The sequence below is a fragment of the Equus quagga genome, chromosome 9 (genome assembly GCF_021613505.1).
Source record: "Equus quagga isolate Etosha38 chromosome 9, UCLA_HA_Equagga_1.0, whole genome shotgun sequence".
NCBI lineage: Eukaryota > Metazoa > Chordata > Mammalia > Perissodactyla > Equidae > Equus > Equus quagga.
The window spans coordinates 80,782,215-80,807,330 of record NC_060275.1 but is presented as its reverse complement, the minus strand read 5'-3'; the positions used below and the strand labels follow the sequence as shown (position 1 = coordinate 80,807,330).

Genomic DNA, 25,116 nt, shown 5'->3' with positions numbered 1-25,116 from the left:
ATATTTGACATCACTAATTATTAGGGAAATGTAAATCAAAACTATAATGAGATATCATCTCACATTCATCAGAATAGCTGTAACTAACAAGACAAGAAATAACAGGTTTGTAGAGGATGTGGAAAAAAGCAAACCCTCATACACTGCTGGTGGGTAAGCAAACTGGTGCAGCCACTATGGAAAACAGTATGGAGATTTCTCAAAAAATTAAGAACAGAAACTCCACGTGATTCAGCTATTCCACTTCTGGGTATTTATCCAAAGCACATGAAAACACTAATTCAAAAAGATATATGTGCCCCTATGTTCACTACAGCATTATTCACAATAGCCAAGACTTGGAAGCAACTCAAGTGCCCATGAACAGATGAATGGATAAGGAAGATGTGGTATGTATATACAATGGAATACTACTCAGCCATTAAAAAAGACAAAATTGTGCTATTTGCAACAACACGATGGGCCTTGAGGGTGTTATGCTAAGCAAAATAAATCTAAGGAGAAAAAAATTACCATGTGACCTCACTCCTATGTGGAAGATAAACAAACACACACACAGATACGAAGAACAGATTGGTGCCTACCAGAGGGGAAGAGGGTGGGGGAAGAGCAAAAGCGGTAAATGGGTACATATATATGGTGAGTTTAGATGGAAGCTAGACTCTTGGTGGTGAACACAGTGCAGTCTATTCAGAAGTCAAACTATAATAATGTACACCTAAAGTTCATATAATGTTATAAATCAATGTGACCTCAATAAAATAAATTTTGAAAAGAAGAACAAGTGTCATTGGATTGTTTTTTTATAAATCTCTCAGTGTAAACTGATGAGTGAAGACCAAAGTGCAATTCAGTAAGTGCACTTGAGGGTCTCAGCTGTCCTAGACTGTGCTAGTCCAGTCATTAGAGTATTAACAATTTCTAATTTGGGTGGGAGGTGGTGGAGGATGGGAGAGTCATTCAGGCTTCTCCTTCAACAGTCAGAAACCAAATGGTTAATCTCAGTTCTATATTTAACTTGTGTTTCAGAAGATAAATAGTGCCGATCCAGGTGGCACCATCAAGTTTTCTTCCATTCATATAGAAATGGAGGCTTTTATTTGTTTGTTTGTTGTCATGGTTCTTAGAAACCATTAAGAAGTACTACTCTACTATGAATACTTAGACAAACGGAGGCACTAGGTTAAAAAGCAACCTAATGAAAATTATAGAACTGCTTTGAGACTAAAGTAGTAAAAAGAGTTCTTGAGGACCAGCCTAGCGGTGCAGCAGTTAAGTTCCCAGGTTCCACTTCAGTGGCCCGGGGTTCACCAGTTCGGATCCTGGGTACAGACCTACTCACTGCTTATCAAGCCATGCTGTGGCAGGCGTCCCACATATAAAGTAGAGGAAGATGGGCACTGATGTTAGCTCAGGGCCAGTCTTCCTCAGCAAAAAGAGGATGATTGGTGGCAAATGTTAGCTCAGGGCTAATCTTCCTCAAAAAAAAAGTTTTAAAAAAAAAGTTCTTTAGGTATTCCATTTTGTGTCATTTTGATTCATTAAAAATATACTAATTATGACCAGGACATCTCAGACTATATTTCATAAGAAAAGAAAGGGAGGAGATTGTAGAGACTCTGGACTCACCATTAAAAAAGTTATCTATTTCACCTAAATTTCACATCAATAGAGCATATCATTGTAAGTCTCTTTAGTCTAACAAAAGGACTCTTGAGAATTCTTCTGATTGCAGTTGGTGAGTACCCTGAAAAGTTGTCACTAAAACCCAAGAGTTATGTTTTGATTTTAGACTCTATGCCATTCACATCCAATAGTCAAACCAGATCACATTGCAGCAGAGGAAGCTTCTGTCAACAGCTATGACAGACTGGTTACTTTGAAATTGGAAGATAAACAGTTTATTTTGACAAGCAGTTGATGATGGAATCCACAATTGAAAAGCATCCCTCATCCTTCCAGGGAACTAGTATTTTATTAAACATGTGAAAACCTCAAGATAGCCTAAAATAATATCACATTTTAGTTTTGGGAGTTCTGTCTTTGAGAGATTATTTGATTCCATCTATGGCCTCGAAGACAAGTTGAGAGTCAAAATGTGGCAAAGGTCCAAATTTGAAAACTTCTCAAAGGTTTTAGGGGAACATGGTTGGCTGTTATGGTTCTGAATTATCCCACTTTCTCCCTTCCTCATGACTGTGGACAGAATAGATTTGCCTTCCCCGTAGACACAGAAAAAGGCTTCATGCTTTATTTTGTGTCCAGCCAGTTTTAATAGAAAGTGACAGCATTAAAAACATAGGTCCAAATATAACGCATGAAATAAATCAACATTAATTCAAGTGAGCAACTAAACCAGTCTAGAACAAAGGAGCAGGATGAGTCCTACCTTCTGACACTCACAGTTTTTGCACATAATGAATCCCAGCTCACCCTGGAATGATAGGAAGAGCAGTACTTCAGAGACATATCTCATTAAAGGAGATCTGTTCTTAGTCAATCTTGGACATTCTTCCTCTTTGACTGAGCTCTCAGTTTAGGACAGGGCACACACGTAATGAGAGAGAAAGGAGACTGCTCAACTTGTCAGTGGGCAACGTACCCAAATCTCTCAAAAAGCTTACAATTTCATGATATTATTGAGACACACCTAAAAGCTACTCATATGTTACTTTATGAGTTATTTGAGTACCAAGTGCATGCTGGCTGAACAGTTGGGTTCCTTGCATCTTGAATGATTCAGTCCTGCTTTTAAGCTTTCACACATTGACTTCCTGTCTACAAATGTTAACTTCTTTAGTCTTTTTGTTGAGTCATATCAGTCGACTCTAGATTGACATTGTCTGCTCATAACCTTTATCCTCTACTATGAAAGCATCATGTTCATTTTCTGGTTTTAACCACAAATGTCTATGTAACAGCCTACTGGAGGAAGCATATGGGGTTCACACTGAAGCTTCTCCTGGGAACTTAAAAGGAAGTAGAACAAAATTGCCCACTGAAAGTTAAAACTTAAACTCATACATATTTGGTCAGAGCAGAGATACAGACAATCACTCTGACGAGATGGTGAGGTTCCCAAGCCTACAAGACTGGCTGTAATCTGCTTGAAGGTTAACAACTCTCAAGATGAGTGTCTCAATCAGAATGGCAGAATGTCAGCCATGGATACAGGGAAAAGGAGGCAACAGACAGACAAGAACTGATGGGGAAGGGAGGGAGGTGAGGCCCTAGACCTGCCTTGTGGTTCCATGGCAAGCCCATCCTTACGTTAGCCTGATTTCACTAAGCACTCAGCAGACTTACCTGATCTTTTTCTAATTCCATGCTTAGAATCCTTTATCAGCTCAAGTTGACTTGCCCTATAAAGGAAAGCCAATTAGATTGGAAGCTTGAAATTGAAAAAAGAGCAGAGCTCAAACCAAGAGTGTTACTGAACCAGGTTCATTTTGCCCACTGCATGATCATGCTGATCACTGAGATGACGATTTTGGAGCAGAGAAAGGGTTTAATTCACAAGGCAACCAAGAAAAGGAGACGAGAGAACCAATCTCAAATCTGCCTCCCCGAAAAATGAGGATTAGGGTTATTTATGGGATAAAAGTATGGGGTGGTCTGAAGCGTGGAAATAGATGATTGGGAGTAAGGAGAAGTGAAGTAATTGATAATATGTGCAAGACTAGTCAAGCTTCATGGTTCTTCATAGGACACATGTTCACAAAATGGCAGCATTATCATGATCTAAGGGTGGAGGTTTTGGTTCTTTGGCATCAAAGGGTCTCCTATCAGACATCCACACAGCCCCAGTTGATGAGTTGGTGGTCTTAACTGGCCTGAACAGGACAAGGAGTAAGCACAGTTTGTGAAAAATTCAAGTACCCATTACCAGGGTGACCCAAACATCAGAGATGTTCACTGTAGAGTGGGTTTTAATAATGCATTATATAACTACTTTTGCAAAGAGACAACTGAGTGTAGTCAAAGCAAGTTGGCCCCAGTTTCAAGAGGAACTTACCAATGGCCCTTGGAAATGGCGAGAAAGACGGTGAACTCAAAAGTGTTCGCAGGCGCCATGCCTGTGTTTCTTGTTGTCCCTGAATGCTGTCAGAAGTTCACTTCAGATCTAACACTAGCACCAAATCTGTTAAAAAACAAAATTCAGCTGAGTAAATTTGAAGATCTAATTGGTTTTATTAAACAATTCATGAATCAGGCAGCATCTCATCTAGCAACTAGAAGGGTGCTCCAACGAGTTGTACAAAATGGAAGGCTTTTACAGGCAGAAGGAGGGTGGTGCAAGAAGGTATTAGCAAAAGAAAAGAAGGATTGTTTCAGGCCAGGACATCTCCTTTAGGGAGGAAGAGAATGACAGGGGTCCTTTTTTTTTTCAGGAGTACATCATCATATTTTGGTTACTGTGAAGGTTACATCATGGTCACCACTCAAAGACTAATTACAATCCATCACCACACACATGTGTGCCAAATCACCCATTTCACCCTCCTCCCTCCCCCCTTCCCCTCTGGTAACCACCAACCCAATCTCTGTCTCTATGTGCTTGTTTGTTGCTGTTTTTATCTTCTAATTATGAGTGAGATCGTACAGTATTTAACTTTCTCCCTGACTTATTTCACTTAGCATAATACCCTCAAAGTCCATCCATGTTGTCACAAATGGCCAGACTTCATCATTTCTTATGACTGAGTAGTACTCCATTGTGTATATATGTCACATCTTCTTTATCCATTCATTCCTTGATGGGCACCTACATTGTTTCCAAGTCTTGGCTATTGTGAATAATGCTGCAATAAACACAGAGGTGCATGTATGTTTACACGCTCGTGTTTTCATGTTCTCTAGATAAATACCCAGGGGTGGAACAGCTGGATCGTATGGTAGTTCTATTCTTAATTTTTTTAGGAATCTCCATACTGTTTTCCATAGTGGCTGCACCAGTTTGCACTCCCACCAGCATTGTATGAGAGTTCCCTTCTCTTCACATCCTCTCCAACACTTGTTGTTTCCTATCTTGCTAATTATAGCCATTCTGATGGGAGTGAGGTGATATCTCATTGTAGTTTTGATTTTCATCTCCCTGATAGTTAACGATGTTAAACATCTTTTTTTTTTTTTTTGAGGAAGATTAGCCCTGAACTAACATCTGCCACCAATCCTCCTCTTTTTGCTGAGGAAGCCTGGCCCTGAGCTAACATCAGTGCCCATCTTCCTCTACTTTCTATGTGGGATGCCCACCACAGTATGACTTGACAAGTGGTGCATAGGACCTCATCTGGGATCTGAACCAGCGAACCCCGGGCCACCCAAGGGGAAAGTGCGAACTTAACCACTGTGCCATTGGGCTGAACTCCTTGTACATCTTTTCATGTGCCTGTTGGCTAACTATGTATCTTCTTTGGAGAAATGTTTATTCAGATCTTTTGCCCATTTTTTAATTGGGTTGTTAGTTTTTCATCGTTGAGATGAATGAGTTGTGTATTTTGGATACTAACCCCTTATCAGATATCCAATTTGCAAATATCTTCTCCCAATTGTTACGTTGTCTTTTAATTTTGTTGATGGTTTCCTTTGCTGTGCAGAAGCTTTTTAGTTTGATGTAGTCCCGTTTTTTAATTTTTTCTATTGCTTTCCTTGCCTGGTACTTGAAAATATGCTGCTAAGACCAATGTCAAAGAGCATACTGCCTATGTTTTCTTATAGGAGTTTCGTGGTTTCAGGTCTTACATTTAAGTCTTTAACCCATTTTGAGTTAATTTTTGTGTATGGTGTAAGATAATGGTCTACTTTCATTCTTTTGCATATGGCTGTCCAGCTTTCCCAAGACCATTTATTGAAGAGACTTTCCTTGCTCCATTGTATGTTCTTGGCTCCCTTGTCAAAAATTAACTGCCCATAGATGTGTGGGTTTATTTTTTCGTTCTCAGTTCTGTTCCATTGATCTACATGTCTGTTTTTGTGCCAGTACAATGCTGTTTTGATTACTATAGCTTTGTAGTATATTTTGAAGTCAGGGAGGGTGATGCCTCCAGCTTTGTTCTTTTTTCTCAGGATTGCTTTATCTACTTAGGATCTTTCGTTGTTCCATATAAGTTTATGATTCTTTGTTCTATATTGTGAAAAGTGTTGTTGGAAGTTTGATAGGGATTGCATTGAACCTGTAGATTGCTTTAGCAGGTGTGGACACTTTAACTGTGTTAATTCTTCCAATCCAAGAGCATGGGCTATCTTTCCATTTCTTTGTGTCTTCCTCAATTTCTTTCCACAATGTTTTATAGTTTTCAGTGTACAGATCTTTTGCTTCTTTGGTTAAGTTTATTCCTAGGTATTTTATTCTCTTGTTGCAATGGTAAATGAGGTTGTATTCTTAATCTCTCTTTCTGCTACTTCGTTGTTAGTGTATAGAAACACAAATGCTTTTGTATGTTGATTTTGTGTCCTGCAACTTGACTGCATTCATTTATTACTTCTAAAAGTTTTTTAGTGGATTCTTTAGGGTTTTCTATATATAAAATCATGTCATCTGCAAATAGTAACAGTTTCACTTCTTCCTTTCCAATTTGGATCCCTTTTATTTCTTTTTCTTGCCTGATTGCTCTGGCTAAGACTTGCAGTACTATGTTAAATAAGAGTGGTGAAAGTGGACATCCTTCTTTGGTTCCTGTTCTCAGAGGGATAGTTTTCAGTTTTTCTCCACTGAGAATATTAGCTGTGAGTTTGTCATATATGGTCTTTATTATGTTGAAGTATTTTCCTTCTATGCCCATTTTATTCAGAGTTTTTATCATAAATGGATGTTGTATCTTGTCAAGTGCTTTCTCTGCATTTATTGAGATGATCATGTGATTTTTATTCTTCATTTTGTTAATATGCTGTACAAGGTTGATTTGTGGATGTTGAACCATCCCTGCACCCCTGGAATAAATCCCACTTGATCATGGTGTATGATCTTTTTAATGTATTGTTGTATTCGATTTGCTAGTATTTTGTTGAGAATTTTTGTGCTGATGTTCATCAGTGATATTGGCCTGTAATTTTCTTTTTTTGTGTTGTCTTTGTCTGGTTTTGGTATCAGGGTAATGTTGGCTTTGTAGAATGAGTTAAGAAGCTTCTCTTCCTCTTCAATTTTTAGAAGAGTTTGAGAAGGATAGGTATTAAGTCTTCTTTGAATGTTTTATAGAATTCACCAGGGAAGCCATCTGGTCCTGGACTTTTAATTTTTGGGGAGGTTTTTGATTACTGTTTTGATCTCCTTACTGGCAATTGGTCTATTCAAATTGTTTCTTCTGGATTCATTTTTGGAAGGTTGTATGATTCTAAGAACTTATCCATTTCTTCTAGATTATCCATAACTTCCAGATTATCCATAAGAAATGGAAAGATATTCCATGCTCTTGGATTGGAATTTGTTGGTGTATAGCTCTTCATAGTATTCTCTTATAACTGTTCATATTTCTGAGGTGTCCATTGTAATTTCTCCTCTTTCATTTCTGATTTCATTTATTTGAGCATTCTCTCTTTTTTTCTTGGCAAGTGTAGCTAAAGGTTTGTCAATTTTGTTTATTTTTTCAAAGAACCAGTTCTTAGTTCCATTGATTTTTTCTATTGTTTTTTTAGTCTCTATTTAATTGTTTTCTGATCTGATTTTTATCATTTCCTTCCTTCTACTGATTTTGGGCTTTGGGATTTTTTTGTGTTTTTTAGTTGGGGGGTGGTTGGTGAGAAGATTAGCCTTCAGCTAAAATCTGTGCCGATCTTACTCTATTTTATATGTGGGATGCTGCCACAGCATGGTTTGATGAGTGGTGCATAGGTCTGTGCCTGGGATCCCAACCTGTGAACCCTGGGTCACCAAAGCAGAGTGTGTGAACTTAACCACTATGAAACCGGGCCAGCCCCGGGCTTTGTTTGTTCTTCTTTTTCCAGTTCCTTTAGGTACACTGTTAGATTGTTTATTTGAGATTTTTCTTGCTTTTGAGGTAGGCCTGCATTGCTATAAACTTTGCTCTTAGAACCACTTTTGCTGTATCCCATAAATTTTGGCATGGCGTATTTTCATTTTCATTTGTCTCCAGGTATTTTTTTTTAATTTCTCCTTTGATTTCTTCATTGATCAAATCATTTTTCAGTAGCATTTTGTTTAATCTCCACATATTTATGGCTTTCCTGATTTTCTCCCTGTGGTTGATTTCTAGTTTGATACTGTTGTGGTCAGAAAAAATACTTGGTTTATTTCAGTCTTCTAAATTTATTGAGACTTGTTTTGTGGCCTACTAGGTGATCAATCCTGGAGAATGTTCCATGTGCATTTGAAAAGAATGTGTAGTCTGTGGTTTTTGGATGGAGTGTTCTATATATGTCTACTAAGTCCATCTGGTCTAATGTGTCGTTTAAGGCCACTGTTTCCTTATTGATCATCTGTTTGGATGATCTATCCATTAGTGTAAGTGGAGTGTTAAAGTCCCCTACTCTTATTGTGTTGCTGTCTATTTCTCCTTTCATGTCTGTTAATAATTGCTTTACATATTTAGGTGCTCCTATGTTGGTGCATAGATATTTACAAGTATTATATCCTCTTGTTGGATTTTTCCCTTTATCATTATGTAGTGCCTTTCTTTGTCTCTTTTTACAGTTTTTGTTTTAAAGTCTATTTTGTCTCATGTAAGTATTGTTACCCCAGCTTTCTTTACTTTGCCATTTGCATGGAGTATCTTTTTCCATCTCTTCACTTTCAGTTTGTGAATGTCTTTAGGTCTGAAGTCTGTCTCTTGTATGCAGCATATATATGAGTCTTGATTTCTTTTATCCAATCAGCAAGCCTATGCCTTTTGATTGTACCATTAGTCCATTGACAATTAAAGTAGTTATTGATAAGTATCTACTTATTGCCAGTTTGTTATTTATTTTCTGGGTGTTTTAGCAGTCCTTCTCTGTTCCTTTCTTCTCTTGCTCTCTTCTCTTGTGGTTTGATGGTTTTCTTTAATATTATGTTTGGATTCCTTTCTCTTAATTTTTTGTGTATTTATTATAGGTTTCTGGTTGGGAAGTTACCATAGGGTTCATATATAATAACCTACATATATAGCAATGTATACTAATTTGATGGTCTCTTTAGTTTGACCTCTTTCTAAAAGCTCTACTCCTTTACTCCCCTCTCCCTACATTTTATGTTTTTGATATCATATCTAACTTCTTTTGTGTGTATGTGTGTATCCATTACCCTCTTATCTTGGAAATAGGTAATTTTAGTAATTTTGTTTTTTGACCTTCATATTATCTTCATAGGTGGTTGATCTGCTCCCTTTACTGTATTTTTGCCTTTACCAATTATTTTATTGCGTTTTTAAAGTAATTTTCTTATTCTTATTTGTGGTCTTCTCTTTTTCACTTAAATAAGTCCCTTTAGCATTTCTTGTAAGACTGGTTTCTTAGTGATAAACTCCTTTAATTTTTGCTTGTCTGGGAAATTTTTTATCTTTCTTTCCATTCTGAATGATAACCTTGCCAGGTAGAATATTCTTGGCTGTAGGTTTTTTCCTTTCAGCACTTTAAATATATCATGCCACTCTGTTCTAGCCTGTAAGGTTTCTGTTGAGAAGGCAGCTGATAACCTTATGGGGTTTCCTTTGTATGTAACTTGTTGCCTTTTTCTTGTGGCTTTTGAGATTCTCTCTTTATCTTTAACTCTTGACATTTTAATGGTAATGTGTCTTGGCGTGGGCCTTTTTGAGTTTATCTTGTTTGGTGCTCTCTGTGCTTCCTATACCTGGATATCTGTTTCCTTCCTTAGGTTAGGAAAGTTTTCAGCTATTATTTATTCAAATAGATTTTCTGTCCCTTTGTCTCTCTCTTTTCCTTCCGGGACACCTATAATACAAATGTTAGTGCTCTTGATTTTGCCCCAGAGGTCCCTTAGACTGTTTCTGTACTTTTTAATTCTTTTTTTCTTGTATCTGTTCAGCTTGGGTGATTTCCTCTAGTCTTTCATCCAGCTCATTGATCCCTTCTTCCATATCATCTACTCTGCTATTGAGTCCCTCTAGTGAATTTTTCATTTCCAGTATTGTGTTCTTCATTTCTGATTGGTTCTTTTTTTATTTTCCAATTCTTCATTTAAACTGTCACTGAGTTCATCAATTCTTCTCCCAAGATCAGTGAGCATCCTTATGACTTTTTGTTTGAACTCTTTGTCAGGTAGATTGTTTATTTCTGCTTTGTTTAGTTCTTTTCCTGGAGTTTTGTTTTGTTCCTTTGCTTGGAATGTATTCCTTTACCTCCTCATTTTTCCTCTTTCTCTATGTTTATATCTATGTGTTAGGTAGGCCAGCTACATCTCCTAATCCTGGAGAGATGCCTTATGAGGTCCAACAGTGTTCTTCCCGTTCATCACCAGTCCAAATGTTCCAGGAGTGTCCCCTGTGTGGGCAACATGCGTCCTCCTGTTGTGGCAGGGTTGCTCTTGCTGCAGGTGCCCAGGGAGGCTAGGCTGTCCCCCTGGCCAGTTGGTTATAATGTTCAGCTGTGTGTGGCTGCTATGGACCCTTCAGTCACTTTATTGGGTGTGGGGAGCCCTAGCACAGTTGGCTGCAAAGTATAATAGCACATGCCTGTTGCAGTTTTTCTGTTAAGTGAGTAGGACCCAGGGTGTCTGCTTGATAGGCTCAGGGGCTTAAAATTTCTGTAGGTAAACAGTCTTCAAGGATCTTGTCAGCTATCTCAGGATTGCAGCTGAGTGGGGCTGGCCCCAGGCACAAAAGCACCCAATTGTTTCAGGCTTTGGATGATGGGGCTGATCCCATATGTGGCTGTTTGAGAAGCACAAGTCTTCTGCAGCTGACAAGCCCCACTGCCCAGAGGTCCACACACACTGTCAACATAGTCCTGCCCCATGTGTACTCCCCAGATCCCCAGAGCAGACCCTGTCGTCCCACTGTAGAATCCCCACAAACTCCACCAACGTACCACACACTCCACCCGCTCCTTGCACATGCTGTGCCCCACTGAGGCAGACCCACTGGCTGGACTGCAGAGGATCCAGTCACCCAACCTATGCAGGCCCACAAGTTGCCCAAGGGCTTGCTGTTGGGTGGGGCCAGTCCCTAAGGCAGGCTGCATGCCCTGGCTGAGATGGATTAAATCAGCACTGTAATGATTGGGTCCAACCCGGGGCTAACAGGTCCATGGAAGAACTCCAGTAGTGTCTACCAGTGTTTGTGTCAGCATGCCTGTGCTACATCATGATAATGGCTGCCACGTGTCTCAGTCCCTAAAGAGGTCTCATTTCTTACTAAGAGTCACCCAGAACCTATCAAGTGAGCCTATTTTCACCAAAGGACTGTGTACCTTCCTTTCTGGGGATTTTAGGTTGTCTTCCAAAATGGGTGGATTTGTGCATGGGCCCTTTAAGAGCTGGCTTTATTTCCCTATGTCTGATAGCTTTTCTGGGGGTATTCCCCATTGTTATTAGCAGCCAGCAAAGCCAGATATTATGACACTCATCTCAGTTGTTCTGAGTCCAAAAGATGCTTATAGTGGTAATGCTCCCCTACTCCTCCAGGGAAGGCTGCATACATTAGGATTGCTCCCAGCCAGCCATGAAGTGCCGCAGCTTGTGAAGGTGGCTTTTTTCTCTCCAGAAAGGAATTTCTGCCTCTTCTACCTCAGTCAGGACTGTCCCTTGTTATAGGGGTCCCTTGTATCCAGTTTTCAGTTCTCTCTCAGGGGTAATTTTTCCCAGAGTAGTTGTAAATTGGTTGTGTCCTTGGGAGGAGGTGACTTCAGAGCCCACCTACACCACCATCTTGACGCCAACCAACCAGGGTCTTATCATGCAGATTACTCACCAGTGCCGTCAGGAAATTTCAGCTTAACTGTTTAATTGTCACATTCCTGGGAGGGTCTGAAACTAATTAAGTCTTGGTTTTGCTGTCATGGAGCAAAATGACTCCACTTCAGGCCTGTTACTTCTTTTTTTAACAGTTGGGGTAATTTGAATTTCTCTTTGAAAGTTAAATCCACTCTCCATGTGCTGAAAAAAATCAAGTTTCAACCCCTGCAGTAATAAAGGTCAAACCCTGAACCTTGGTAAATTCACCAACGTAATGAATGTTAACCACCCCCTGAGACTTTTCAACAGATGGACAGCCTGCCTTTCCCCTAGAGAGTACCCCTGGCATCCTGCTCTGGCCACAGGCATGAAATGCGCTCACATTTGAAGCATCTATACATCCATATTCCCATTAGTACTCTGACTATCCAATAACTCCAAGAAGTATGGTTTTTCAGCTTCATTCTGTCTAGTTCATTCAGTAGCAAAGACTACTGGTTTGCTACTCAACATCTGTCTCCTCTCTTCCCTAGTAACAAAACTCAAATTTTATTTGGAGCCACAAATGTACACAGCTAAAAGATGGTATTGTAACAGCTATATCTTAAGTTAGCATGAGGGAAGCCGTCTTAGAGAAAGGAAGCAATATTGTAACTATGACCCTACTCACTAGTCTCTGTGAACACATTCTAGTCTTCACGTAGCTCGGATGATTAAGCACCGCTTGCTTTTGCAAAATACACGATCTGCTAGTTCTGTGACTCTTGCTTACATATATCTCCCAGCTGTAATAAGACAATAACTTTGTTCTCTGAGTTCCCCAGGAACATGACAACCTCTAGAAAGAAAAATTCTGCATTGATATCCATCAAGAATGACAGAAGAAAGTGATAATGTGGTGCCTTGAAGTTCGTCACAGCAGATGGTCAACATCCCCAAACTCCCTCCTTCCCTGCCCATTTCCCCTATATAACTGCCTCAAGATTCTGGATGATTTAATATGGTTCTTCAGGACACTAGTCACCATCTTCTGATTCTGCTAGCTAATTATATAAACTTTCCTTTCTCAACCATTGGCTTATTTGCAACTGATTGGCACTGGATTGAGGTGAGCAGAAGGTGCCACTTTTTGCTCAGTTATGGTATTTTCCAGCTTCTCTCACTGCTACTAGTGGTCAAGGAGAGGTAAGTAAAAGTCATCAGCTGAGATTTTCAAGAAGTTCCTTTAAAGAAAGCTGATTCAGCAGGAAGGAGTACGCTTTCCCCTTGCCTCCTTCCTACTGCCTGGATTGCAGATGTGATGGTTAGAACTCCAGCAACAATGCTGGAACCATGAGGCAGAAAATAAATAGAATAAAAAATAAATAAAAAATAAATAGAAAATAACTAGAAATAAATAAATAGAAAATAAAAATAAATAAGAAATAAATAGAAGCCAAGTATTTGTGACAGTGAAGCAGAAAGAAGGAGCCTCTATACCAATCCTGTAGTCTTTACCTGAGAATTTCTTTTACATGAAAGAAAATAAACACTTATATGTTTAATCCACTAATATTTGGAGCTTTCTGTTATATACATCCCCACTCAATCCTAATAGTTAAAGTCAGAAACCTAAAATTTCTGTCCATGATGTATGCTCCAAACAATGACAAGCATATTTCTTTATGCACTTAGGGCAGATCCTCCAAAATCCCAAACGACTTTAGCTTTCAACCTTGTCCTATTTAAACAAGAATTGATTCAGGAAAGTCACTTTTAAATGTTGTAATCAATAAATAATTTTCCTCTCACCATTCCATCGTGTGGCTTAACATGAGAAAATGCCCTGGCTTCCTTGAGAAGATATTTTTATCTTAACCACATTCTGCTGCATGGCAAACATTCTTGTTCCTATTGTAAAAATAATACATGAGGCTCAGTCATCTGTAACACTATTTTCCTCTGTTATGTGTATTTTGTAAGTGGATCTTGTAGAACCATTTTTTGTAAAGTTCCATGAAAATAATGTTTTCTGGCATTTGAGCTTATTATTTGTTTTATTATTTCACAATCATTTGAAATAACATGGCAGTTTTTCCTTTCAAACTACAAAAGGAACTCCATTGGAAGGCAGTCATATATAGTAATACCCTGAATACTAGCAATGTTGTAGAAAAGCTGAGCGGGCCCACATGTGGTCAGACCAACCAACAGGGCAAAGAGTGACTATGTTAACAACCAATCCAGATAAACTCCTGAATCCTCACAATTGAGCATGCAGAGAGATTCCGTCATTCCTTCATTCCTTCATTCACTCAACAAACACTTATAAAACGCCTCTATTTACCAAGCACTATGCTGGTCACTAGAGATACCAAGAAGAAAAGACACACATCCTGCCCTGCAGGAACTCATAGCCCAGTGAGCACACAAGGACATGCAAAAAAACAAACATACTATGCTCCAAAAATTGCTATAAAGGTGACATGTATAGAATAGTCATAATGGAGACGTGCAAAACAACTATACTATGATCCAAAAATTGTTACAATGGTGACATGAGTGTGGGAAGAGAAAGCTCAGTGGAGGGTGAGTCATTCAGAATTCCTGCAGGACTAACAATTTGCTCTACCACTCTGGGTCTACAGATGAGAGCTGATTCACTTGTAGTTTGTCAACAATTTCCCAAAGTAGATGAAGGGAAAGAGCTAGACAACCAGATTTGTACTACCACCTCTGACCAGATAAAAGAGAACAAGAGCTGCAGCAATTGCTGTAAAACTATGTCAATAAAGGTGAATACATTTACTCTTTAAGAACTCAGCTCTCTCCACAACCTAACCCCACCATAGCGACATCCAAAACGAAGCAATGTGAGCAGACATTTCTCAGGACGAAATGTTCCAATTCTCTCAGCAAGAAATGATTCAGCTTGTTCTGTGAATCAGGAATGGTTATTCATCTGCCCTTTTAGAAGCTTCAGGGATCAGGGAACTGAAGAAGAACTTGTGAACCTCAACTTGACAAGGCAATTCTAGGATATACCCATCCCAACCTTTGCTTGCCTGCAGCCTCTGTTCTCTTAATCATAAAAAAAAATAATAATAACTCGACAAAAGAACATTAAGACAGAAGTGGACTGATATATTGGATTCCATGGGCCACCACCCTACTTTCCCAAGCAAGGGACTGGCACCCCTCATAGTGATCTAACCATATTAACCTGCACAGACTACAGGTTTGGGTTTGTTGAAACTCAGCTATATTTACACGAGGCCTCTGTTCTCGTTCCAAATGTTCTTATCTTTACATCTGTGTAGTTAAAAGTACTAAAACCTCAAATTAATTGAGTCTTAATTAGGAAAAACATATTTCAAAAAATATTTTAGAGAGAAATAGTATAATCACAAAAATCTTATTAGAATTTATGCTTTAGAATTCACTATACCATTAGCTCCACAAGAGCTGAGATCCATGTGTTTGATCACTACCGTATAGCCAGAATTTAGCATAGGACTCCACATGTGGCGGCTGCTTAATAATTAGCATTTGTACATAGATGAGTGAGCAGGTGGGTGAATAGATGGATGAATGGAAGAATCTATTGTACTGATGATGGATGGATGAGTAGGCGGATGGATTTGTAATAGATGGATGAGTAGGTGGAGGAACGGATGCATGAATGGAAGAATTTATTTTATTGATGAATCATTGAAAGAGTGAATAATGAATTCCAAAATCTTTACTTCTGGAACCATTTAAGAATACAATGGTTATATACTTGAAATCACCTTTAAAAATTCCTCATAATGGCAAGGGGTATGATGGTATTGGGGGTAAAGTAGGTGACCTAGAAAGTCCCATGATTATTTGATAATTTTTGGAGCTTCATGATGAAAAAAAATATTATATAAACATTGAGTAGTATTATTTATTTGAAAGTTTCATTGAGCCATCCTTTATATAAGACTTGGTAAGCATTATCATTGCTTTGTAAGAACGGAAAAAAAGGTTATGAAAATAATTAGTATGTCTGGTCTGAAAGATATTACTTTCAAAGTTACTTGTTTTGGCCTTGTCATTATTGTCTAAATGCTGCAATAGTTTAGTCAGCTTTTAGCAATATTGAATTTTAAGTGGTAAATTATTTCATTAACTTTCATAAGATACTTGTTTTCTTCAGTTCATTGTATACTTAGATTTAGAAATGTTAATATTTTCCAATTCTGTATAAAACTATACTTTCAAAGGATCCTGATGAGCCTGATGTGGTCATTATAATACCATCTGAGTCAGTAAGGCTGAGGATGTATATAACCTGCAAATCTTGTGGATGGTGGTATTGATGCAAGGGATATCAGATAACTTGTCTCTAGCCCAAGCTTGAGTTTCCTGATTTCATTTAGGAATCGGTTTGTCAAAAGAGGTCACAGTCTTGAGCTTTACAGAGAAATGGTTTTTTGACATTTTTCCCCTTCCCAAATGTCATTCTATGTGGCTTACTTGTCTCAGGAGGGTTTGTGAAACTATTAATTCTGAATACCTATTCCTTACTTACCCCAGGGAGACTGCCATAGAAATATTTGAGACCAAGAGGGTGTCTATCCTACACTGCAGTAATAGCTAAGTCAGAAAAAAAGCCCCTAAATGTGGGGGGTTGGATACTTGGGAAACAGAGAGAGGCAGAGAGAGCAAGAGGTGAGAGGGAGACCAATCAAATACTTGAAGGCGGATATCTTCGTTGGGCTCCCCCAATAGCAGATCCTGATTCACAGATTTGAGTGTGTGATATTGTGACTTATAAGAAATACATATTTGGCCACTCAGATGACCAAAATATATTTGTCATATATAATTGGTCTTTGTCCATGGTTCCTGGCTCACAGCTTCCAAAACCATTTCCTGAGCAATAAGAGCAGTGGGAGCATCTTTGATTACAATATTTGGCCTCTTGTCCTCAGCTTCTGAAATTTCTTCAGAGCCATAAAGGTGAAATGGGTGTCTTGTTATTCATAACAAGCCCTTTTCCACTACAACTGAATTTATGTTAATGAGATGACTTTTGGAAAGCACCTAAGGATGGGGGCCGGTTGCTGGGGAACCAACCATGAATAGAGGGTGGGAACTTTCAGTCCACCCCCTGATTTCTGGGGATGTGAGAGGGGCTGAGGTTGAACCAGTCACCAATGGCCAGCGATTTAATCACTCACGCCTACGTAATGAAGCCTCCATAAACTCCCCAAAGGAGGAGGTTCGGAGAGCTTCCAGGTTGGTGAACCAGAACACTGTCAGGTGCCACCATGCCAGGCCCAAAACCCATGGGGACAAAAGCTCCTTTGTTTGGGACTTTGCCCTATGTATCTCTTCATATGACTGTTCATTCATATCTCTTAATATCCTTTGTAATAAATTGATAATCTAGTGAGTAAACAGGTTTCCTGAGTTCTGTGAGCCATTCTAGCAAATTAATTGAGGGGGTCATGGGAACCTCTGATTTACAGCCAGTCAGTCAGAACCACAGGCAACACCCTGGAATTTCAATTGGCATCTGAAGTTGGGGCAGTTTTGTGGGACTTAGTGTTTAACATGTGGAACCTGAAGCTATGTCCAGGTAGATAGTGTCAGAATTGAGTCAAATTGTATAACACCCAGTGGTGTTGAAGCCATGCTTGGTGGTGTGAAGGAAATCAATAGAAGAGCAGAGGAGTGAGAAGGAAGGGAATAAAAAGCCAATAAAGGGCACATTTCCATGCTGGTTACCACTATGGGCAATGGAAGCTCAATCCCATAGGGAACTCAGGGCAACAGTGTCAACACATCTCAGAGTTATTCCAAGTAAGGGACTAGGAAGCTGAGATATTAACCACCAACTCCCCCACCATCATTGTTGGAGAGTCACTCCAGGGTCATTAACTTTCCTGCACTTCCAGCTTTTCCTGTTCATGGGCTGAAGGTACTCCCACAGCTAAAAAAGAAAATCACCCTCAGACAGAGTTATTTGTTTTTCAGTAAGCAGCCTTCTGTGTGAAGAGGTGAATGCCAAGGGGATATGGGCATGCACAATGTCTGCTATAACTGCTTTGGAGGTACTCAACAGATCCCCTCAGTCTTGTTCTTGGCTGTGCTTCCTGCCATAAAGACTTAGCTAAATGACTAGTTCTCTCAGATGATTAGTGAATTACCAGTGAGGTGTTAATGACTTATAAGATGACATTTACTACTTCTGGATAACACAATTGACTGAAACAATCTTTAATGTCATTATCCAAGGCTGAGACTTTCAGGCACTGTATCAGCTGTGGTTTGAAGGAGAATTTTAGTACCCTAAAATCACACCCCACAAGTAGGTTCAACAAGCAGGCCCTTTTTGAAATTACCAAGATACCTACAAGTAAGTCCCATTGGTCATACCCAATGACTGCTACTTACATCCAATTTCTCCTCTTACATTGATTGACTGAATGGTGCCAGGCATTGGCCTAAGAGTTTTGTACTAACTCATTCAGTCTTCACAATGACACATGATGTAAGTGCTATAATTATCCTTATTTTATAGATAAGGTACAGAGGTTGATAACTTTCCACGATCAACAGCTAGTAAGTGGTAGAGCATGGTTTCAAACTCAGATAATCTGACTCCAGAGCCCCCTTGTCCTCTAAACTCCTTCCTGGGATCTGGTAAACACAAACTCATGCTCTGATATGCAGCTTTCTTCACTACCAACTGTGAGTCACAATTCCCTCTAAGGAGTTTCCTTCAGCCAATTATGCTATTTTGAAGTCACACTACCCACTTCCCACCAACACACATTTCACTAGCCTCTTTCTCCTTGCACTGGAAGGACTGAAAATTCCACAGTGCAGTAGCATGTTGCTCCAGAGAATTAGTAATATCAATTATAGGGAATTCAGACTGAGACCAAAGAAACAAATCAAAGTCCCACCTACTCCAGGTACAGGGTGAAGGAAAGAGCAGTGAACTACGGAAATTGGTGAAATACGAGCTCTGATCCCACGTCTTCCATGAGCTGTGAAATATTGACTAAGTCACTTCATCTCTTTGGGCTTCCATTTCATCTGCCACAAATGATTTGGACTAGACAAGCTATAAGGTTTCTAACAGCCCTAAAAACCCATGACCTTGGATTCAAAACTTTGTCAATTATTATGCTGCTACATGGAGTGGAGGCAATATTTTATGTTCCTCATTTTTAAGCAATTGACACAGCCTTGCTGTTGGAGGTCCCTCCTTTTCAGATGCCACATTATTTCCAAGCCACAGCCACACATGGCTGTTGGGTATCAGTATCAGAGACCAAATGGAAGAAGCAGAAGCCGAAAGAGCAAGTCAGCAACCACATGAGGTTCCTCACTCCAGTCTCACTTTCACAGGTTTGGCAGCCCCCGATATTTCTTACATTAGGGGAGCATACGGAAAAAGTATCTCAGCAAAGTCGTTTTTCTTTTTGTAATAATATTTGTTGGTATCTAAGGAAACGAGAACCAGATGACAGGTCCTAAACATGGTCAGACCAAGCCTAAATGAACTCAGAGAGTAAACCTTACATTAGGTGGGCTATCTCTTTTTGTAATTAACCTTTTATTGTGAAAATTTTTAAACATATGCAAAAGTAGAGAGAATGCTATAATGAGTCCTCATGAACCCATCACCCAGCCTCAACAACTTTCAATTCACAGCTAATCTTGTTTCATGTCTACCCCACCCAGTCTCCCCAACTCTGGATTATTTTGAAGTAAACCCCCATCGGTATCATGCCATCTATAAATATTTCAACATGTATCTCTAAAAGGCAAGGACTCTTTTTAAAAGCGTAATCATTACTGTTGTTTTTAAAACTTTTTAATTAGCATATTTTTAAAATTAATGTTAATTCTTTAATATCAAAAACTATCCAGTTGTCCAGTTTTTTAAACAACTAACTTATGTGTCCAAATATGGTCCACATATTGAAATCAATTAATTGATTAATATGTGTCTTCAATCTCTTTAAATATACAGTTTTGCTTGCTATCACTTTTTTTCCCTTATAATTTAGTTGTTGAAGAAGCTGGGTCATTTTTCCTGAAGTTTCCCCAAGTGTCTTTTGATTATTGCATCTTTATAGTGTCGTTTAACACGTTCCTCTCTCCATTCTACTTTCTGTGAATTGTTAGTGAGATCCAGAGGTTTGATGAGATTGAGGTTCAATTTTCGGGCCGTATGTGGTTTGTATTTATGTTTGGAACACACAATATTTGTCTGTCTCTCTTGTTGTGATGCTAGCTGCTATTGACCAGCACCTAGATCCATTAATTCCTTAGAGTGCTCCTGACTATTAGATTAATCACTGTTTCTAGGCCTTTCCATGGACACAGCTAAGAAAGGAGTTTGTTTCTTGGCTTTAAGAAAACACATAACAAGTACTTACTGACGCTTCCTATTTGAAGATTTGAAGTCAGGTCTGCGGGGTATTTACCTAATCTCATTCTTGCAATTCGTATCTCCTTTTCCTCATGTTGAAGTCCCAGTTTTCAATGACAAAAAGCATAATTACTTATTTTCTTTTTCACAAAATACACGCATAACGGCCTCATAATGACAATATCAACATTACCACCAAAAATATGATTACTGAAAAGAATTTGAGTTTTTTGTTGTTGGGGGGAGGTTTGTTTATTTTGCAGGGATTTTTTTCCTTCGGGTATATCCCACTAAGTATTTAGAGACAAACTCCTATGTTTTACAGTCACTTAAAATGGTTCTTATTTGTATCGTTATGCAACCAACCTGACACATAGTTCTGTTTGTTTCCTACTGCTTTCAATTTTTAGGGATTAGTTTTTTAAATCGAATTTTGTTTTACAGTTATGTGAAACATTTATGTGGTTTCAAAGTCAAATCTACAACAAAAGAAATATTAAGAGAAGTACAGCTTTGATTACAGTCTTATTCCTTCCCTTTCCAATAGGTAACTGTTTTTACTAAAATTTGTCTTTAATTTGTCCTTTCATTTTTTTAATGTTATTAACATTTGTTTTAATTTATCCTTCTATTTCTCTTATATGATAGCATACCTTACATACTTTTACCCACCTTATTTTTTTTAAGTTAACACCGTATTCTAAAGATAACTCCCTAGCAATAGACAGAGATGTTTCTCATTCCTTTTTACACCTACATGGTACGCTATTGTGTGGCTATTCCAGTAATTTATTCAGCCAGTCCTCTACAGATGGACATCTAGATCATTTCTAGTCTTGTCAATTCCAAATAATGCTGCAATAAATAGGATGTCTCTTTTCTTTCCACTGTTTTTTTATAAGGGTCACACAGAGAGAGTTAAAAGAGAGATTCTCTCTGCTTCAATTCTCAATCCTCTGTACCTTCCTTGACTTTGTGTCTCTAAGGCCTGGTATAGAGTCTGACACATAGTAGAAGCTCAATAAATGCTTGCTGAGTAAAGAACTCAATCATTCATATGCACAATCTACAGGTATACCCATTAATTACGTGAATGAAAATTGGGAAATATTGGTGAGGCTAGTGCAAATCCTACAGTCTAGTGAATATTTTGTATACTCAAAGACTCATTTATCTATGAGGAGGGTAGCTTAATGTACTATGAATCTAAAAGCTTCTCCTAGCTAAGACATTATGAGGATGTATTTTTTAAAAGACACTTTCAGTGAATTATAGAATCTTGGGTTTCTTTTCTGGGCCAATTATTGACCAAGGGATTACAGGTGGTAGTAACCAGTGGGGAAGAGAGAATAGAGTCTGGCTCCTAGGTATGTGTTTATCCATATGCACATGGCAGGTACCACCAAAAGGCTAATAAAGATATGGTTCTCACATCATGCTCTGTACTAATTAATAGCACTTTAATTATTTTATCTAGCTATAATTTATTCGTTCCTGTGAAGTCTCTGTTCCCTACTAGAATGTAATTCTTCATGGGCAGAGATCATATCTATGTCTGTCTTGTTCTTAGTTCTCTCTTCAGTGCCCCACATTGAACCTGGCACAGGGTAGATACTCAATTAACATCTGCTGAATAAAAGAATGAATCCAGAGTTTTAATAGTAAACACCTCTCTCCAGTGCAAACCAAAAGGTTACTGTATAGCAAACCTGATTTTAACCTTCGGTTTTAACTGGTTTCCTCTGACACTGCTCCAACAAGAGAAGGTGAGACACCACCTCATTACTGCAAGGTGGAGGTAGAAGTCCAGGTTTCCCACTTAGCCTTCATTGAGGCCTGAGGGGAAGGGGCCCTTCATTATTGCAGGGCAGAGGGGGGAAATTCTGGCTTTCCACTAGGTCTCCACTGATACGTGTCTGGCTGTCAGGGTTCAGAATGCCTCATTGTTACTCTCCACCTGCCCCCCACTGACACCACGTGGGCACAGGCAGCTCACTACCATCCTGTGCGGTTGAAGTCCCAGCTCCCTACTCAGCTTTCTCTGGCACCACCCCAGTGAGGAGCTTAGGAAAACTCATTACAGACTGGGTAGAAGTCTAAGATCCCCATCTGGCTTTTGCAGGCATGGCAGATGGGGGGTGGAGGCAGCACAGTTTTTTTGTGGTGTTTGGCTGTAGTAGAATGGTTATTGTCTAACAGTTTTCTGTCTTTCTAGGCTGCTCCTTTCCTGGTCCTTTGACAAGAGAGAGAAGGCTTTTGTTGGGCTTTTTTCATCTGTGCAAATTGGTGTTTCCAGGTTGCCAACTCCCTCAGCTGTAAGTCTGGGAAATGAAAGGCAGAAAGAAAACCCAAGGAACTCACCACTGAGTTCCTCAGGTCCCCAGGTCCTAACGAATCTGCCTTCTTCTCTCCAACTTCCACAGTCTTCTTACGTTTGTTTTGTTTTTATAATACCCAGAGAAGGAATAAAGGAAAGTAAATATCCTATGTCTTCCCAGAAGTAGAAGTCTGACATTACATTCTTTTATTCTCTATTTTTAAACATTGATGTGTTAGGCAATGTTTTATCACAGTGACATTGAGTATATCCTCATCCACTTATTTGTTAATTCAATGAGAATTTGTAGAGCTCTTACCACGTGCCCAACACTGAATCAGTCCCTGAAGGTACAAGGATGAACAAGATCTCACTTCCAGAGTCCGGTAGAGGAGACAATACAAAGTGATGTGAAGTGTAATAGAGATCTGTACAAGGCACTATAGGACACACAGGAGAAAGCAATTCGCTAGAATGGGTTGGAGGTGAGGGTGGAGTAGATTTAGAGAAGGCTCCACAGAGGAAGAGACTGTTGAACCGGACTAAAGAGTGAGCAGGAGTTTTCCAGATGGATGAGAGAAATGTCACCATAGGCAAAATGTTCGGCATGAGCAAAGGCACAGTGGCATGAAAGAAGAGACAACAGCAAGTAGCTTCACCAGGTAGGAACATGGGATAGGAGAAAAAAGTGATAAAAGACAAAACTGGAAAGGCCTTAGTTCTCTTTCCCATCTTGCAAGATGGCGGGTGAAAAAGCCGAGAAGCCGGGTACCAAGGAGAAGAAACCTGCAGCCAAGAAGGCTGATGCTGGTGGCAAGGTTAAGAAGGTTAACGTCAAGGCCAAGAAGGCTAATGTCAAGGCCAAGAAGGCTAACGTCAAGGCCAAGACGCCTAAGAAGGGAAAGCCCCACTGCAGCCGAAACCCTGTCCTAGTCAGAGGAATTGGCAGATATTCCCGATCCGCCATGTATTCCAGGAAGGCCATGTACAAGAGGAAGTACTCAGCGGCTAAATCCAGGATCGAAAGGAAAAAGAAGGAGAAGGTCCTTGCTACTGTCACAAAACCAGTTGGTGGTGACAAGAACGGTGGTACCCGAGTGGTTAAACTTCGCAAAATGCCTAGATATTATCCTACTGAAGATGTGCCTCGAAAGCTTTTGAGTCACGGCAAAAAACCCTTCAGTCAGCATGTGAGGAAACTGCGAGCCAGCATCATGCCTGGGACCATTCTGATCATCCTCACTGGGCGCCACAGAGGCAAGAGGGTGGTTTTCCTGAAGCAGCTGGGCAGTGGCTTGCTGCTTGTCACTGGACCCCTGGTCCTCAATAGAGTTCCTCTGCGTAGAACACACCAGAAATTTGTCATCGCCACCTCCACCAAAATTGACATCAGTGGTGTGAAAATTCCAAAACACCTCACTGACGCTTACTTCAAGAAAAAGCAGCTGCGTAAGCCCAGACACCAGGAAGGCGAGATCTTCGACACAGAGAAGGAGAAATACGAGGTTACAGAGCAGCGCAAAGTTGATCAGAAAGCTGTGGACTCACAAATTCTGCCAAAGATCAAAGCCGTTCCTCAGCTCCAGGGCTACCTCCGGTCCGTGTTTGCTCTCACAAATGGAGTTTATCCTCACAAATTGGTGTTCTAAATTTCTTGCAAAGAACCTGATTAAATAACTGATCCGTTAAAAAAAAAAAAAAAAAAGACAAAACTGGAAAATAGATGTGAGACAGATCATGAAGGGCCTTTGTCAGAAAAGGTCAGAGCCACAGTTTTCCTTAAGCAAAACTCATGCAGGCTACACTACATGGATGGCAAAACACCACACACTTCCCCTTCAGATGTGGCAGAATCGAGTCTCCTCCCATACTTGGTTGTTACGAATTACTCTCTTTATCCAGCCAAAGCACGTTTCAGTCAACAGTTTGTCAAATCCCAGTTCCCCAGGCATTGCCACAATCATATCCCAAAGAGAAAAGACTGGTGCATTTGTCTCAACCAATTAGTGGTTCATTTGTGTCTGCCAGCAATTTAAAGCCCCAGAAACAATTTCCCATGAAGTTTATTTATGTCATTGCTGCCCTAAAAATGAAAATGATAGAACAAAAGAGCAAGAAAGTAAGAAACTAATGATATTAAGCCTGAGAGGAAGACCTTAAACTAAGGCTCCAAACTTAATCTTATCCCAAGTGGGAGGCCCACATAGAAAGGAAGTGGGCCTGAAATTGATGGGCTTTGGCTGGAACAGCATGCTCATTTGACAGGCCACAGAAGCGGCAGCTATAATCGAGGGGAGAAATTTGGCCCTTCAATGCCAATCAACATTGCTGCTGGGGATTCTCCTGGACTGGCTGTCCCCCACTGTGGGCTGTTTGATGACCCCTTGACCCTAAGGCAGGACCACAAGCTCCACTCCTGTTAGAACAAGTTTACTGCTCATGCTTTGAGGGGAAAAACAACAACAACAACAACAAAACAGAACCTACATAATGTTTTCCTAAGCTTCAGGCTATACCTCTAACTTATGATGATAGGCATAGAATATTTGCAGGTGA

General features: G+C 39.6%; 1 protein-coding gene across 1 annotated transcript; it reads left to right on the top strand.

Annotated features, from left to right (window-relative positions):
* The first annotated feature begins 23,278 nt into the window (after positions 1-23,278).
* LOC124244835 (60S ribosomal protein L6-like) lies at positions 23,279-24,270 on the top strand. Its single transcript, XM_046671759.1, has one exon. It carries the CDS (start codon positions 23,301-23,303, stop codon positions 24,207-24,209), a length of 909 nt encoding a protein of 302 aa, XP_046527715.1. The 5' UTR covers positions 23,279-23,300; the 3' UTR covers positions 24,210-24,270.
* Positions 24,271-25,116: the final 846 nt, after the last annotated feature.